Source organism: Musa acuminata, unplaced genomic scaffold (assembly GCF_036884655.1).
Source record: "Musa acuminata AAA Group cultivar baxijiao unplaced genomic scaffold, Cavendish_Baxijiao_AAA HiC_scaffold_1040, whole genome shotgun sequence".
Lineage (NCBI taxonomy): Eukaryota > Viridiplantae > Streptophyta > Magnoliopsida > Zingiberales > Musaceae > Musa > Musa acuminata.
Window position 1 is genome coordinate 1988 of NW_027021254.1, and position 18901 is coordinate 20888.

At 33.8% G+C, this 18901-nt stretch overlaps 1 protein-coding gene across 1 annotated transcript; it reads right to left on the reverse strand.

Moving 5' to 3' along the window:
* Positions 1–7198: 7198 nt before the first annotated feature.
* On the reverse strand, positions 7199–18643 carry LOC103973307 (uncharacterized). The gene is made up of 5 exons (XM_009387837.3): positions 18333–18643; positions 18139–18229; positions 16370–16493; positions 7935–8975; positions 7199–7772 (listed from the first exon to the last, which is right to left on the reverse strand). Exons 1-5 carry the CDS (start codon positions 18517–18519, stop codon positions 7359–7361), a joined length of 1857 nt encoding a protein of 618 aa, XP_009386112.2. The 5' UTR covers positions 18520–18643; the 3' UTR covers positions 7199–7358.
* Between the last annotated feature and the right edge of the window lie 258 nt (positions 18644–18901).

Sequence of the window (18901 nt, forward strand, 5' to 3'; positions counted from 1 at the left end):
TAGAATAAAAATGAATTATATATCTAATAAAATTAAGTAGAGGTCGCAGTCCTAACAATTTGAGGAAGTAAAGAAAAAGAAAAACTAAGGAGAGCTGTTGTGAATAAGAAGATTGAGTTAGATAAAACTATCAAAAGATAAAATTGGGTTCAAGGTAGTTATTATAGTGAAAATTTTGGATGAACAAAAATGGAAGAGAGTGTCAAGGAGATTCTTATAATTGTTCATGAGGGCATTAGAAACCATGAGGAGAATATGGAGGAGAAGAATAAAGTTAATGATATGACTATATGATACTATGACATGATGACCAAACTTTGAAAAAAAAAAAAAAAAATAGACATGGATATCATTATTAAGATAAGTTTAATAATTTATTAACAATGAATAATAGTTTTTCTTAATATTATCATGTTAGATAGAAATGTATATTTTTTATATATGAATGAATAACCATAGCTGAACTAAATAATTACACCATGGTTTAACTTAGTTGAAATGTCATGGATGAAATTATAAAAATCTATTGAGTAACTGTGTCTAAAACAAAATGCTTTGCGAGTATTACATAATTCTAAAATTTTTAGTTTAAATAATATATCAATATAATGATTATGTAATTTTTATTACGAATGATTCGTATACTATTTGAGTTTGATACTCTATCAACTTGTAACTGTTAGAAGAGGATAGAAGATACAAATTATGGAAAAAGTTATATTGCATTGACATGTTCTCTCCCTATTTATACAGGTTAAGAGGAAAGATTTTCCTCAACGTAAAGAAATTTTCTTATACAATTAAGGATATCTTATCTGCTATTAGTAACCATCTCATAGATGGAAGTTTTGATAGAGTTACACTTTTATTGTAATAAATAAACTCAGAAAGGAAAAATTAATTTACTATTATTATGCATTTAAAGTGCCTAAATAAAAAAATAAACAAAAGATTCTAGATAATGATTCCTCATAAATTATCATACGATAAGCATGGATAGATCACACTCCCAGTAGAATATAGGTTGTTATCAATTCTCTCCCTTCCTTTCCTCCTTTTACTAATCCGATAATACCTCAATAGGACTATTATTTGTTGAGGTTGCTATTATGTCTTTAGATGTCAAAGACAAAGATAAAGTTATTAGTTTTTTAATGGTTTAGAATTCCATGACAGATCATAAGATTGTTGCTAGAAAAGGGCCACTAAGACTTTCTTCCTCTTCTCCTCTTCTTCTACTACTCTTAGTTAGGAAATTGTCCTAGGTTGGCTAAAAGGCTAGATAGAAGAAAGAATGTCATTGCTATTGTCCTCCTCTTCTCTTTCTTTTCTTCTCTCCTCTCTTCTCAGCTTAGGGTTGGTTGGATGATGACTTAGATGACTTTAAAATATTTTAGATGGAACTCTCCTCCTTTTATAACTTGAGATAGGGGTGGAGTCCTAGCTAGTTAGGCTATGGAGAGTTCTAATATCTTTAGAACTTAAAAGAATCTTAATGCATTTAGGATTTGGAGCTACATTGATTCTAGTTGGACTTAACCTCTTTAGATTTGAATGAGCTCAAGGTGGGTCTAACCAAATTAGATTTGAATTGGACTTCCATCGGAACTCAATTTGAGCTGAATTTAAGTGAGGCTTGAGCTAACTTGAATCTAATCTTTGTGCTTGATTAGGCTTGAGCTAACTTGATTTTAGCTTGATCTTAAATTAACTTGATTAGGATCTAATTGAAATCCGATTGAAACTCGAATCGGGTCAAATGGAGTTTGGCTTATAAAGTACATGTGAGTATTTGCTTTTCGAATTTTCACTAAAACTCAAGTAGGAGAACATGAAAGGATTCCAATTGCAGAATGCAGATTCAATGTTGATGGATAAATATTTTTTGAAATATTTAGCGACTTCTGTAACTAAATTATGGCTCTTGATTTGACATTGATTTATAGCTGATGTAGAACTAAAATATTGTAAGTGATTTGTAAAGTAACAAGAAAGTATATTGATAAGTTAGATAATGAATATGTTGATGGACAATTATTTGAAAGTGAGATTTTGTGTAATTATTTTGTAAATATGTTGACTAATCTAATAGATATATTTGTCAAAAGACATATTTCTGGATAAATATTTGCAAGTGATTTGTAAGATCAATGTAAATCTATTCAAAATCAATGTAATTGGCATAGTTTTTTTAGTTTTGATTTCAAACCTTTAGAAAACCTTGAAAATGAGTCCTAAATGAGCCTTTTTTTGAGTTTCTAAAATATTAATATCTCATTTTGAAAAGGTCCAGTAATAAATAGGTTAAATTTTTCTAAAAAAACACACTTATAGAGTATTTGGATGTTTCAAGTTGAACTTTTTACATGCAACATCTTAATTATGTCAATTTATTCATATGAGATAAGTTGTACCTTCTAAAAATCAATTTAAGCCCAATTACATTGGTTTTAAATGGGATTATATATTTTTTAAACAGGACCCAAAATTAGTGTAAACCTATTCAAAATGATATTTTTTATCTTTTGGAAACATTAATAACTTCTTTTGAAAAATCTAGCCATAAATAGGCTAAAATTCTTCAAGAAAAAATCATAGTTATGGACATTTTGATTATGTCTAGTGGTATGTTTGTACCTTAAAACAATAACTTTGAACCCAATTACACATATTTTAGTATGATCTCAAAATTAGTATAGCCTTCTTTAAACTAAGTGTAACTGGTCTCATTTTTTGAGTTTTGATTTCAAACCTTTAGAAAATCTTGAAAATAACTTATGAGGGCTTGAATGATATTTTTAATTTTTAAAATATTTATAACTATTTTTTTGAAATCCAATCATAAATGAGTTAAAATTTTCAAAAATGACCCAAAATATATTATCATATTCAAATGTCTCAAAATTACATAATGAAACATAAAATAATATTGTTACCAATTTTTACATAGGTGGAAATTTATATGAGTGACGATTATGTTGTTAGCACGTGCAACGATTTCTCTTAATATAGATTCAGCCATTATTGTTTTCTTTCTTCGTACGGCCTATAATATATATCTCAATGGTAATAATATAAAATCATCTTCTTGTTATGTCTAATATAACTTAATTTTAGTGAAAAAGATTTTTTCGTTATAGACCATCCTATAAGTTTCAATTGTATAATATTTTTGCACAAAATAAATATGAATTAATATTTTTATACCCAATAGTTATCATGACATGAGACCATAATAGTATTCCATAGATATCAAAATGACTATATGAATACTATTTTTTGTCCATATCTACCATAACTGTCTCACACAATATCTACTTATGATTCATTATTGGAATGAGGAAAACTCTACAATTTTTAATCTGTCACCTATTAGATAATACAGATAGAACCATTTGACCAACAATTTTCTTATAATTTCAATCATATAAGAAATAAGTAACCCTCGAACAATTCAATAATGAATTTATATTTTTCGGTCACAAGATTTTTCAAACGATGAAAAAACTATGCAATAAGTATGATTTGCTTTTCAAAAAATCTCCTTTACAAGTTAAAACATTCAATGATACACATATTCTCAATTAACGCAAGAATCACTCTCATGAATTTTTACTTTCAATCTCGTTGATAGCAAATATAATTAGAAATTATTTATTAGCTTCATCGATAATTATAATCATCATTAAAGTACTATGTTCAGTATCAATATTAGAAACAAGTCGCATATAATTCTTAAAACTCGTAAGACATGCTAAAAATATTCTTTATAAATAATTCTGATGCCATTATAAATAATTCTGAATTTGTAACTCCTTTACAAATGAAATTACATTATCATATGAGTAGTTTGAAGTCACCATAAACTTTCTTAAATGCAATATCTCATATAAGCCTTTTTGTAAGATACAATCAATTACTCTAAATTTTTTTAATATATGTAATAATCATTTGTCAAAACTTATTCTTTAATTTGCTTTGTAATGAAAAGAAATATTGCATTCTTTTGATTCCTATTTATTTAATCTTGACAAATTATATTGGTGCACTTTTATAAACTTTATAATTTTGAAACTATCGATTCCATCACAAGTTACTATTATCCAAAGTGGTGTTTTTTTTTTACCTTATATCATCTACTCGCAATATGTTTGATCTTAAAGTTTATACGAATAACATACTCATTTAATACTTTTTTGAATTAATTTTATCTCGAAATACCTGTACAAAATTAAAATTAGACAAGACATTATTGTATAACCTAATATCATTAATAACATGTATATATCACATATACCTAACAAATGAAAAGATTATTTGAGGCAAATTCATCTTCTTCAACATAAGGAATCATCATAGCATTTAAATATCAAGCCATCATCTTGACTAGTAAGTACTATATTCAGCCGTCGTTCCTTCATAATTATTATTATACATATCTTGACTAACAACATCAAATAGAATAAATATTAATGTTTATGTCACCTTCAATCACTTGTCTTATCCTTTCTTCATCAGCCACTTTTGTTTTCAGACAAGCCATCATCTTCATCATATTAATGTGAGCTATCAGCAGGCACTTCTTTAACATAACCTTAATGTCTCACATAGATTCTATAGCTATCAATGTCATCAAGAACAAAAAAATACTGGATGGATCATCCCTACTACAATGAGATCATTAGAACATAGTACTAATAATAAATACAAGAGGATAAGTAACTTTTTCACATAAATCATTTTAATATAATAAAAAATAATAAATTAGTTAAATAGTAATAAAACATTAATATATCAAATAAAATAGTAAAAAAAGAATAAAATAAATAAGGCCATAGGAACCCTAGCTAGATATTTATCATGCTACTATATTTTTGAAACCCTACTATATTCATCAAATATACACCTAAACTTGAACAATATACTACTTACATTGATGTTTCGCGTATAATGATGATTCCAGGAAGAAGACCAAGGAGAAGAAAGATGAGAAGAACTAAAAGTGTGAGAAGGAGAAGGGAAGGATCTCAAATAAAAGGATAGCAACCACATCTCAAACCTTTCGAACCCAAACTAAAAGGAAGGTATAATCTGTTCATTAATATGATATACATCAACCCAAACTAAACCAAGCAATCTCTCGATGAGACCAAACCCATCTGAAACGATTGAATAGAAAGCTGATTAGCACAAAGGTAAAATTATAAAGTGAGACAAAAATAAGACTCTTTGCAAAGTCATGAATCATACATATATAAAGTTCATTGTAGTCCTCAAACTCATGACAGAATTTAATTCAATCGAGAGTCCTTCTCGAAGTTATAATTGATGGAAGCAACTCGTAACACCCAAAGATTATTGTTAAGATATTAGCGTACCATACGTTTGAACCACAGTATGAGGATGGAAAGGAAGGAGAAAGCTAAAGACTTTCCATAAGTTAATGGTAAATATGATTCTTCTTTGAGGTGAATATGATCCAAAGCTTTATCTATATATATATATATATATATATCCTTGGTAACTAATGTCAGATTTATCTGAAAAGGAAACAGGTTTCTCATTGTCATGAAAGATACCTATGACAACTCAAGATTCTGAGATTGTTTATGAGCATTTCACTGATGCTTTGGAGTTATGATGACAGTGGCGGAAGAGGGGCATAGGTTGCAGCTCTTAACTCCAACACTAACTTCACAGTGTTCAAGGAGGGTCAATCGACTTGGACGTCATTGCCATGTGAACACAGAATACAATGAAAAATAATAATCCATTACACCAAACATCATCGGCTCATTTGCTAACCTTAATTTCATCAGATGAATGCTAAGGTAGCCTACCTACTATCCCTCCTTCATAATCACCTTGTTATCATGCTAATTACTTTTTATCCATAAATAATTTTAATTAATGTAAGGGTTGATAAGTATTTGATGAGTTTTAATTAGATTCAAATTACTTGCATGAGTCATTCTATTTTATTGTAATATTAGGATTAAGATTATAGATTCAAATAGTTAAAGAACTTTTTAGTGTATTATAATTTGTACACCATAAAAACCAAGATTTTGGTGAGAGAAGGAGAGAGAAAAACACTATTGATACTCTTGCGTTATTGAGATAGTAGTTTTTCAAATTTTATCTGAGAGTGTAAAAGAGATTGAGGGATCAAGTTTGAGTTAACTCAAGAGGGAGTGACTCATTACATTTATTTATTTATTTATTTTTATATAGTGAATAATTTAGTTTTCTTCTATCGGCTTTCTAGTATATTCTTTTATTGTTAATTTCTAAATTTTTTTTGTTTATATTCTTTCTAGTATATATATATATATATATATATATATATATATATATATATAGGGGGGCGGGTTTGTGGTTTTTCTGGTAGTAGAACGTCTCAAGTTTGAAAAATTCCCACCCTAATAATATGAAAAGACTATTTTATCCTCGTAACTTGAAATATTTTTATCATAATCTCCAATATAGCAATGTCCCTACTCACTTGTAGCCGCTTAGGTCATTAGCTCTCATCATGGTCAGTCATGACCCTCACGTGAAGAAGGCATAGGCGACTAACACTACCAACTCACATACGAGGCAAGTGGTTAAGGAAGGGGAGGGAGACAATCAATGTTGCTTACTAACCCATGTGTGGAGATGCAAATGGCTAGGAGAGGTGAGGTTGGGCAATCGATAAGGGCCACAATCGATCATGATGAGAGGGCAAGGGTCAAACGAGGTTACCAGGAATAAAGGTCTCATTAACGTAGGAATCTAACTACATTGTATGTAATCTTGCAAGTAAAAAAAAAAAAAAAAGTTGTTTATGCGCTCGTGAATGTGAGCTACATGTGATCAGTAAAGAGTATCCTAATTTACTCAAGTTTGACCATTTGCAATTAGTCATCTTCGCTAATAATATGGCATGCCTATCAAGGCAGTCCATAGTTTATGTTACTTTGCAATAATTGTTTTGCCAACTTCCTCAATCCTTAACGCAATAATTGTTGGTAGTCAGCCCTATCAAGGAAGCTTCTACAACATGGAATGCTTCCTGAGGAGGTTTTAAGGAGTCAGTGTTGACAATATTGCATTCTCGTTGATAGCAAGCACCCAACTACAAGGAAACCAATGTTCTCCAGCAAATACAAAGTCTAAAAGCCATGATGGGATATGTACTATATACATTATGGACTGGATCAAGAATTGTGGTCTATTCATATCAATTGGATAAAAAATATATCAATATCAGCATCCTCTTGTTGTAAGCAAAAACAGGCCTTTGAGAGAACACCAATCACAAATCAACAAAACAGACTATTATGAATGAAAACAGACTATTATGAACAAACTTGCTATAGGGGATCAAAGAGTTCAGGCAGAGGCTCAAATCGGTGATCAAATACCGAGCCCTGGTCAGATTTATCGTCAGCACCAAGAAGCCAGCTTGTGTTCTTCAAGTCCTCTTTCATCAGGATCACGTCATACTTGTGGCTACCATGTAGATCTGCATCATCCATTCTCTCCCTTGTCATGAGGTTTTCCCAATCTGAAGATCTGGAACCAGTGTTCATGTTGCACGATACTGCTCCGTTGAAGGCCCCAGATGTTCCCTTGTGACCACCATTTTCAACAAGAATTCCACCATTAGTGACAGGAACAGTCGTCTTTGATGCTCGAACAGTTCGGCCACTGGACATCGTAGACTGAATACTATGAGGAAAAACTGATGCACCCCGAATGCCTCCAAAGCTCTTCTGGCGGATGTCCTACACACACATATTGAAGACATAGGAGTGTGATCTACTATTCATTAAGCATGTATGACCTTATAGCTTTGTCTAATCTTAGTTCAATTTAGGAGGCAAGCACTCCTGTAAGAAGTTAAATGCTTGATGAAAATATTATTCCATGCACAAAATGGAACATACCATATGCTTAATAGCCAGTGATGACTTTGAAATTGTTCTTCCAAATCCAGTGCTCTCTGTAGCAGAAGCCAGTTTAGTAGTCCTGCGAGGTCCAGCTTCAGATCCCATAGGCTTTTGGTCCTCAGGTGAATTGGAGTGAAGTGTGTTGCTGTGTAGAGGAGCTTTTGGTGTATTTTCTGGGAACTTACTCCGAGATTCAAATGGTACAGAAATTTTTCGTTTTGAACTGGAAGGAACCACTGCTTCAGAATTTGAATTTGCCCGGACAGCAAGTGCCATTCCTGGTCGTGCCCTGCTGGCAGATAGAGAACGTTCAGGCAAATTTGTCCTAAGATTTGGTGGCACATCAATAGGAAAATCTGGAAGATCAATTGGCTGCACTGGAGCCCGAGGTCGGGGGGAGCTGGGACGAGAAGAAGATGCTGAAGAAACTGGAGCCCGAGACCATGGATTTGGGGAGACGGGACGAGAAGAAAATGCTGCTGAACCTTTTGGAACTTGAGGCTGTCGATTTGGGGAGCTGGGACAGGAAGAAGATGCCGAATGTGGAATTCGACCATTACTAGCTGAAAGCCGCCCAACAGATGGAGAGCGCCGTACTGTCGAGGCCGATGTTGTTGCCCGAGAAATTGGCAGGCAAGTGGCCGTTGATGGTCGGGAAATTGAATGGGCTGCCACCAAACTAGAGTTTGAGTTTGCACTAGTAGAGAATTGAGATCTAGAAGTTGGAGTTGCAGGCCTAGAATTATGTGATGGTTCAGGTTTAATACATGGAGGGCCAGAGGTTGATCGAGTTTTGACAAGAGTGAATGAACGTGTTTGCAATGGATAAGAGACTGGTATCAATGTCTTTGCAGTAGAAGGGGTTACTGGCCGTTTGATTGGGGTTGATGGTATTGAGGTGACTGAGATAGAGTTTGTGTTAAGGACCAAGGTTTTGTTATGATCAGATATATAGCAAGATGAGAGAGAAGCATGAGTGACCGAACTACTTCTGGCAGGTCTTGCAGAATGGCCATTCTCTGTTTGAGATGCAGAAAGCTGCACAGTAGACAGTAGAAGAGCAAGATATTCAATAAATTCTCCTTGAGCAAGAATTTTCAATATACAAACAAACAGGGTTAAAGGAGTTTGGCACTTTCAAGTGGTTCACAAAATTGCAGAAAAGAATTAACATGTCGATTTCATCTCCTTATGTTTTTTCTATCTCAGATTTATGTTCAACTATGAGTTCTTTTATTTTTCAAGAAATGCCAATATGAATGAAAAAGGAAACTTTTGTCAAAGTGATTTTGTGACATGAAAAATTTTATCGTTCAACAACAAAATTACAAGTTAAATACTTGTTGCCATATAAAGCATCTCAATCGAATAAATAGGGGAAAAAGTGACTTCAAAAGAAAGAAAATACTTCAAAATAATTACCATAAAGCATAACCTCAATAAAAATTAGTGGACTTGTGTTAGTCGGAAAATAATGGCAACATACTACTCCAAACTTCTACCAAAACAATGGCAACATAGTGCTCCAAACTTTTACCATCCTTCTGGGTAAGTGCATGTAAATACCTCCTGTATAGGCCTACTTACAAGACAATAACTCACTCATGGTTTTGAAAATCACTAAATCTCAAAGATTATCCTTCAGTAAAATTATGCATATCCAGTCCAACAAGTTGGAAAGAAAAAAGGAATGAATGATTGTCTGATATAACTTAGAAGCTGGTCCAAACATGCAGGTAGGCATGATGTTCATCAATTCATGAAGAATATGAGCAATCAGATGGAGGTTAGCGTTAGGATCGTAAAGGCACTAAGAGGGGAGGGTGAATTAGTGCTTTCGAAACAAAGTTCCGATTTGAAAATTTTGATCGATAAAACCCGTAATGGAAATGTGTTTAACTAAAAATATGAGTAAGGGTAGTAAGTAAGCAAATCAGTAAGTAATGACAAGGGGAAGCAAGAAAATGATGCAAATTGATTTATAATGGTTCGATCGTCCCGACCTATGTCCACTCTCGATTCCTCTTCCCTCGAGGCCACAGGCTTTCACTACTGATCTTCTTTTCAACGGGCGAAGATCAACTACCCTTGTTACAACCCTCCTTTTCACAGGCTTAGGAGAGAACCTTTACACCTCTCTTCTCATTTTAACAAGCTTAGGAAAGAACCTTTACACCTCTCTTTTACACAAGGCCTCAGACCTCTTTAGTATAATCTCTACACTCAAGGAGGAAGAGACTCAAACACTTTTCAAGAGAGTTTATAGCACTTTTATGCTCAAGAATTTCTGCTCCATCAAGCAAGAATGAGTGGGATATTTATAGACCTCAAATGGCTTCAAAAATAGAGCAAAAAATTCAAATCCCCGAGTTTTTGAGGTACTAGTAGTGCTACCGTCGACGTCAGGCGATCCTACCGCCGAACAGAGCACGAGAATCTAGGCTCTAGCGGTACCACCACCGGCCTAGGCGATACTACCATCGACACTAGCGGTACTACCGCCAGGATTCTCGGAAAAGCACAAATAGTGCTTTTCGGCTGGTACCGCCTGAGCCTGGCGGTGCCACTACCCAACCCAAGCCCAAGTCACTTAATTGGCCTTCCAACATGCCCAATTCGATCCTGGTTCAAGCCCAATGGGCTCCTAATCAAGTTGGCATGGTTACGCCCCAAAACCAACTCAAGTAGACTCTAAACTACTTCGATCAAGACTTAACAACTCTAATTACAATCATGAAGTCTTCAACATGTTGTCCGGCATGTCATCTGTTCATCTGGCACTTCGTCCGAACCTCTGATGCATCGTCCTTTCCTTCAACATATTGCCAATCCATCAGCATGTTAACCTCCCACAACATTCGATCTTCTTGGCGCAATACTTGATTCTTCCGACCCGATACCCGAACTCATGGCACGAAGTCTATCCTCCGACACATATACCAATCTTCCGGCTCGATGTCCAATCTCTGACATGATGCTCTCCAACCCAACGTTTGATTCTCCTACTTCAACAATTTGTCTTTCGATGGTTCAAGTCCATGATCGAAGTTTCTCCTACATTACTTATCTCAAACTCTTATTAGTCCATAAACTCATCAATCAATTTTATCATCAAAATCCGAGTTCAACAATCTCTCCCTTTTTTATGATGACAACTAATTGATGACAGAGTTTTAATTAAACTCCCCCTATTTATATGTCATTTTGAAATGAACTCGAATTCAAAAAATGATAACATTTCAATGCTACTCTTTGAATTCAAGTCGAAAGAATTTTAATCAGAAATCATAGTAAGTTTCAATAATAATCATTGCAAAGATCATATGCAAAACATCAAAGTTAAAATGTCAAAATAATCATTGCACACTTCGTATACATAGTTAAAATGTCAAAGTAATCATTGCATATATCATATGCATAATTCCAAATCATCGTAAGTTAAAACATCATAATTTTTTATGCCATCAAAGAGTACAATCAACTTCTCCCCATTTGTCATCAACAAAATGGAGAAATGTGCAAATTACTACTTCTCTTTGAAATGTACAAGCTACTACTTCTCTCTCCCCCTTTGTTATCATAAAAAAGAAGAGAATGATACCATGGTATCATAGTGCTACTTCTCTCCCTTTACATAAATGTTCCAATCATAACATGAAAGATAAGTTCAAGTTATGAGAGGTCAATTGATGATGGGTATTAACAAAACTCCTTTTTTATATCATCTTAAAAATGTGATTATCTTGAATTCAAAATAGAACTTTTTCAATAGTACTCTTAAATTCAAGTTGAGATAAATTCGAATTGATATATCATTACAAGCCCAAATATTTAATCATGCTTCAAAAAATAACTAGTAAAATTTAGGCATGAGTCTTTACTAATGAAAAGTTATAAACGCATTATAAGTCTCCTTGTTCAACATAATCGCTATTTCTCCTGTTTTATCATCAATACAAATATGAGCGAGCTTCTTCTTCTTCTCATTTGTTATCAACAAATTTGAGTTTATAAGTCATAAATACAAAAGAATCGTACATAATAAATCTCAAGTCGTAATCATCAAGATTTATATAAAATAATAGGAGAACAAATATCATGATTCATTTGGATAAATCTCCTATAGTAAAAAGAATCATACGAGAACAAATAATAAAATATCTTGATTCATATAAAATAAACCTCAAGTTATAAATATCAAGTGAAAGATCATGATTCATTTGGATAAATCTCCTTCTTAGTCATTAACGAAAAGAAAGAATCATAGGAGATTGAATATAAAATAAATCTTAAGTCATGAATCTCAAGAAGTTAAGTGAAAGATCATAATTCATCTAGATACATATTCTCTTTAGTAAATAACAAAAAGAATCATAGGAGAACATATAATAAAATATCTTGATTCATATAAAATAAATCTCAAGCTATAATATCATGATTCGTTTGGATAAATATTCTCTTTAGTAAAAAGAAATAATCATACAAGAACAAATAGTAAAAGTTCTCGATTCATGCATTTGAATAAATATTTTTCAATGAAGAGCGAGTTTGAATACCTTTTTGATATATCTCCAATAATTAACTCCTTAGGATGTGCATCTACATGCTTCCATTCCTTGGGTAAGGTTTCTTTGAAAATGAATGTGTCTAAGTTGCTTTGGAGATAAGAATTTAAATTCAAATTTAAATTATCAAATTCAAAATCATCATCAAAATCATTTTTCTTACCTTTGAGAAATTTATTGAAAACAACGTAGATATATTCCTATAAAATTAAAAAAAACTAAAGTTCTTTAGTTCCAATTTGTGAGATTAATTTCATATTTGCATGGCATAATCTCCTAGGCTAGAGTCATGCATCGTCGTTTAAAACCGAAAAACAAGTTTCGTCATGAAAATCATCAAGATCAATAGTATAAACATTATCGCTCCTTAAAGCAATCATAGATTTATTTTCATGTGGTATCTCTATGATGCAAGTATTAGATTCAAATTTAGTTTTATATCCCTTATCACACAATTGACTAATGCTTAATAAGTTTATGTTTTAAGCCATCTACTAACAAAATATCTTCAACAAAAAAAATTGATTTGTTACCAATATTTCCTTTGCTGATAATTTTCCCTTTATTATTATCTTCGAAGGTGACATCCTCCATCTCGACTACTGAGTTTTGAGAAATGTGTTGAATCTCCGGTCATGTGCCTTGGGCATCCACTATTAAGATACCATCTCTTGCTCCTAGCTCTTGTTTGGAGACATACTTACAAGAAAGAGAGGTTTGCTTTAGGTACCCATTTAACTTTAGATCCTTCATGGTTAGATCTACATTTCTTAGCTTTTGGCATTAAATCATTTATGGTTCCTTTAGGAACCCATACTAATTTATAAGAGCTATATTTTTTAAATGAACATGTATAAGCATAATGACCATATCTTCTACAAAAATTATATTTAACTTTAGGGGGAACATATAATATGGGTCCTTTTATAAACGTAGTTGACTTTTGTTAAGTGTCGTTGCTCACAAAATCGATTCCTTCCTTTCTATATACATAATCTCTATTAGCAAGAATCATATTTAATGATTTATTTCCAATTTTAAATTTTTTTAATGTTTGTTGTAATAACATAGTTTCCTTTTTGAGTGAGCCTATTTCTTTACATCTAGTGCAAGATGTTAGCATGCAATTGTCATATTTATTTTTCAATCCATCAAATTCATTAAAGAGAGATACATGATCATTTTTTAATAATTTATATTTCTTATCGATTGTTTTAAGTTTATTATATAAATAATGAAATGTATCAAATAATTCATTATAAGGTAAAGAAATTTCAGTTGAGTCACATACATCATCGCTGAAAGTCATCAATGCGTAGTTTGCTACTTCGTCTTTATTGGTTTGCTCTTCGTTTTTTGATACACTTGATTTATCCCAAGTTGCCTTGAGTGATTTCTTCTTCTTTTGTGCTGGTAACTTCTTCAATTGTAGATACTCATTGAAGTGCCCTAGCTTTTTGCATTCATAACAAATTATTGTATCCTTTTTAAGCTTATTTTGTTTCTTAGATTCCTGTCTTACAGAATTTGTTTTGTTCTTTTTCATGAACTTTTTAAATTTTCTTGTGAGAAGGTCATCATCATTAAGCTTTCACTCGAGTGATCTTCTTTGGTTCTAAGTGTAATATCCTTCTTGTTCTTTGGAAGGTTTTCCTCTTGTTCGTCATGTGCCTTGCAAGTCATTTCATAGGTCATTAATGATCCTATGAGTTCTTCAAGAGGAAAGTTGTTAAAGTCCTTTGTTTCTTGAATTGCAGTTACCTTTGGATCCTAATTTTTTAGAATAGATCTTAAAATTTTATTAACTAATTCAAGATTAGTATAACGTTTACCAGTTTTCAAACCATTGACAACATCAGTAAAGCGGGTATATATGTCACCAATGGTTTCGCTTAACTTCATTCTAAATAATCAATAACTATATACCAAAAGATTAATCTTAGATTCTTTTACTTTATTTGTACCTTCATGAGTAACTTCAAGTGTGTGCCAAATATCATTCCATTCATTTATCAGTTTAGAAGATTTTTGAAAACCACATTCAACGACATTCCATAAATCAAAATCTACAGAAATCAAGAAAATCTGCATTTGCGTCTTCCAATAAGTATAGTCCGTCCTAATAAACATAGGAGGACGAGTGATAGAGTGATCCTCTTGATTGCAAAAAAAAATCATTTAATCTCTCTTGGGTGTTAAACCAACTGAGAGAACTATGCTCTGATACCAATTGTTAGGATCGTAAAGGCACTAAGAGAGGGGGATGAATTAATGCTTTCGAAATAAAGTTCCGATTTGAAAATTTTGATCGATAAAACCCGTATCGAAAATGTGTTGAACTAAAAATATGAGTAAGGGTAGTAAGTAAATCAGTAAGTAATGATAAGGGAAGATAAGAAAAGGATGCAAACCGATTTATAGTGGTTCGGTTGTCCTAACCTACGTCCACTCCCGATTCTTCTTCTCTCGAGGCCACCGGCTTTTACTACGGATATTTTTTTCAACGGGCGAAGATCAACTACCCTTGTTACAACCCTTCTCGTTTTCACAGGCTTAGGAAAGAACCTTTACACCTCTTTTACACAAGACCTCACACCTCCTTAGTATAACCTCTACACTTAAGGAGGAAGAGACTTAAACACTTTTCAAGAGATTTTACAACACTTTTATGCTCTAGAATTTTTGCTCCATCAAGTAAGCATGAGTGAGATATTTATAGACCCTAAATGACTTCAAAAATGGAGCCAAAAATTCAAATCCCCGAGTTTTCGGGGTACTAGCGATACTACCGTCGGCACCGGGCGGTACTACCGCCGAACAGAGCCCAGGAATCTGGGCTCTGGCAGTACCACCGTCGGCCTGGGCAATACTATCGCCGACACTAGCGGTACTACCACCGGGATTCTCGGAAAAGCACAAACAGTGCTTTCCGGCTCTCATGCGGTACCACCGCTTGAGCCTAGCAGTGCCACCGCCCAACCCAAACCTAGGTCACTGAATTGACCTTCCAACAGGCCCAATTCGACTCTAGTTCAGGCCCAATGGGCTCCTAATCAAGTTGATATGGTTACGCCGTAAAACCAACTCAATTAGACTCTAAATAACTTCGATCAAGACTTAACAACTCTAATTACAATTATAAAGCTTTCAGCACATTGTTCGGCATGTCATTTATTTATCCGACATTTCGTTTAAACCTTTGACACATCGTCCTTTCTTTCGACGTATTGCTCGATCTATTAACATGTTAACCTTCCACAACATCCGATCTTCTTGGCACAATACCTGATCCTTCCGGCCCGATGCCCAAACTCACGGCACGAAGTCCATCCTCCGGCACGTCGACCAATCCTCTGGCTCGACATCCAATCTCTGACATGATGCTCTCTGGCCCAACGTCTGATTCTCCTGCTTCAACGATTTGCCTTTCGATGGTTCAAGTCCATGATCGAAGTTTCTCCTGCGTCACTTATCTCAAACGCTTATTAGTCCATAAACTCATCAATTGATTTCATCATCAAAATTCGAGATTCAATAGTTAGTAACATGACATGAATGCTTTGAATGTTTCACAAGTGATGGAAATTTCTCGTTTTAGTCATGTATATTAAGGCTCATCAATCATCTGATTAGATTCAATGGTAAGGGGCAAAATTGACTACATAAAAGTTCAAATACTTAAGAGAAGTTACTAGTATGCAATTAAATCAAAGATAGTGGTTATCTTCTTCAATGAAAAGTAGGCACATGGATAGATACATAAATCAGGATACCAAATCATCATTATGAATAAAAAATTCTATAAGTGGAATTAATTTAGAAAAATATGTAATTGAAAAACCAAATTCAGATGTACATAATACAAACCCTAGATGCTCTTGCAGTTGAGGATGATCTAGCAGTAGAACTATGCTTAGGTGCAGCAGCAGGTAATTGTTTCTCAATAGAAACCAAGGAAGCAGCATGTGGAGTTGCAGGGGGAGTTAGAAGCCTGTTAATAATTAATATAAATTGACATGTAATTAGCTCCAAAATTTCATGAATAATGTTGATAAAAGATAGTCAACTTGTAATGCACAAAAAAGGACTGAAAAATATAATTCTAGCAACATCTATACCACAAACTGTTTTAGTGAAGATAAGTATCAAATTTAAATTCTTAAAGAAATGATTCCATATCTATCGTCATCTTCAATAATGCATATAAGGCAGTTATGACTTACCAAAGCTGAGTAACTTGCACTATTGGATGAGCAAGTAGTTAATCTATGTGATTTTAAGAATTTAAATTTGATACTTATAACCAAGACGGGACTGTGATTCTGCTTAAGCAAAAATAGAACTGTTTATGGAAGTTCAGAACTAGATAAAATAGAACTTCTTAATACTAAATGTATTAAGAAACATTGGAGTGTAGAGACATTTAGTTTCATTTAAAATCTGAGAATTTGGTACTAAGAAAAGTACAAACTAGTGTAAGATGATAAAAAGAATATAAAAGATCTTATCGCTGTAGTTGGGTATAGCAATCATGCATATTTCATTTCTAGGGAGTCAAATTCATCCTATGTTACAGTAGTAGTTTTACTTAGTAGTGTGGTCAACTCATCCGCCGAGAGGATAGCATTGTGCGCAACCACCACAAAATGACAAGTTATAATGTCCCAAATAGTTGGAGTCGCAAACATGGATCTTTTTCTATCATTGAACTTTGTGTGAAGCAATACTTAAAATTAAATCAAGAACATTTAAATCAATGTTTCTAGTAAAGTCTTCCAGGTTTCCCTCTTTGTATCCTCACACCACTTCTGACATTTTAACCTGTTGAAATCATTGGCACAGAGCTTATATGAGATATCAAAATATTGCTTTGCACATTCCTCAGATATTTACACATCAATTACAATAATATCATGAGTGAATACCAAAATCATAAACAACAGACAAGAATGGCAATATATGGATCATCCACTTGTATAAAACACATGCACCAAATACGAAGTAGAAAGAAATATGAATCAAACTATACAAAGTCACTAAGTAGGAAATTGATTTCCAAAAAAAATCTGATAGAACTGGTATTCGTCAAGGCGCAGACCAAATGAAGATAGAATTTCAGAAGTAATATTGCTTGCAAAGCTATGAAAAAGTGATGCTTCTCTAGAATTTAAAAATTAATCTACAATAAGAATTTCAAGATTGGCATTCATTGTCCCACATAACAGATCAGTTCATGTCTGGTCAAATTGGATGGTAGTTCTTTGTTTTGAGTAGGGACACAAAGGCCAAGACCAGGCACTTAAGTCCTATTAGAGTTAAACAAGGGGGTAACACCTGGTAGTGACCGAACTCTTCGCCCTTTTACCTAGACGTCAGGGTATTTAGCAGTTGAGCTAAGCTTGGTCGATATTGAATCTGTTGTACTTGTTACGATGGTTCTCAATCATGCCCAACTATAAGCTTTCTGATTGGTCACGTGCAACTCTGGAATGCCAGTGTTATAAATGCCCTAATCGAGTCTTGTGAACAACTTAGCATAACAAACAGTGAAATCTGCAGTGTTTTCCATCAATGATTCACGAACTCAAGAAAACCTTCAGAATGAAGTTTAAACGGATTGATCCTGCAGCATTTACCAATCATAATCGTGCTTCCCGAAGTCAGCATCGAGCAAATCGTCCATGACGCTCCAATTAATCTTGGCTTTCCCAACAGATTCATTCGATTCTACAAAAGGAACCACGATCAGAGAGAGGTAAATCAGCAAGCATAACAAAGACCGATGGCAGCGGCGTAAAGGAAAAGCAACAAATTCAATGAGAAGAACAACCGGGTCCTTCCTGGCCGTCGGATTCGAGAACAGACCCGATCGGAGGGCTAGCGATGCGGCCCGTGAGAAGAGATCTATCACCAAGCCGCTGCCCTCCGCTGGCGTTTCTCCTCTCCGGCCGGAGCAGCAACGACGCCGCCGGGACACTCCTCGCGGAGATCGGGGAATCCTTGCAGATGTGACTCATTCGGGAGCCGCCGCTGATGACATCGGCGCCCTCCGGAGGCCTTCCGAGATCCGATCCAGAGGAGGTGGCGATTAAGAGAGAGCGAAAGAAGCACCTCAACTGCGCGAGGAAGAAAGCATGTCGTGTTTTATTGATATGGCATAATTGCGTATACGTCCCTCTAAAGCTTAGTCTAATATTATATCCACTCAAAACCTTAAAAAAAATACATGTAGTTATTCTCCTTTAGTGACTGTAAATTAATTAGAGTTTAATTTATATTATACCTTATAAAACACCATTACTTTTATACTTTTATGAAATTTAAATACGATTAAAAATGTAGAATTTTATATAATGTCAATGATGGTGACAAATGCATATATACTCTACGAAAATTTGC

Excerpts from the sequence above, each read along its gene's own strand:
- LOC103973307 (XM_009387837.3), bottom strand. The coding sequence starts at position 18,519 with ATGAGTCACATCTGCAAGGATTCCCCGATCTCCGCGAGGAGTGTCCCG. Across the intron at positions 18,230-18,332 it reads CGACGGCCAGGAAGGACCCG|AATCGAATGAATCTGTTGGG; the intron begins GTTGTTCTTCTC and ends TTCCTTTTGTAG. Across the intron at positions 16,494-18,138 it reads GGGAAGCACGATTATGATTG|GCTTCTAACTCCCCCTGCAA; the intron begins GTAAATGCTGCA and ends AATTATTAACAG.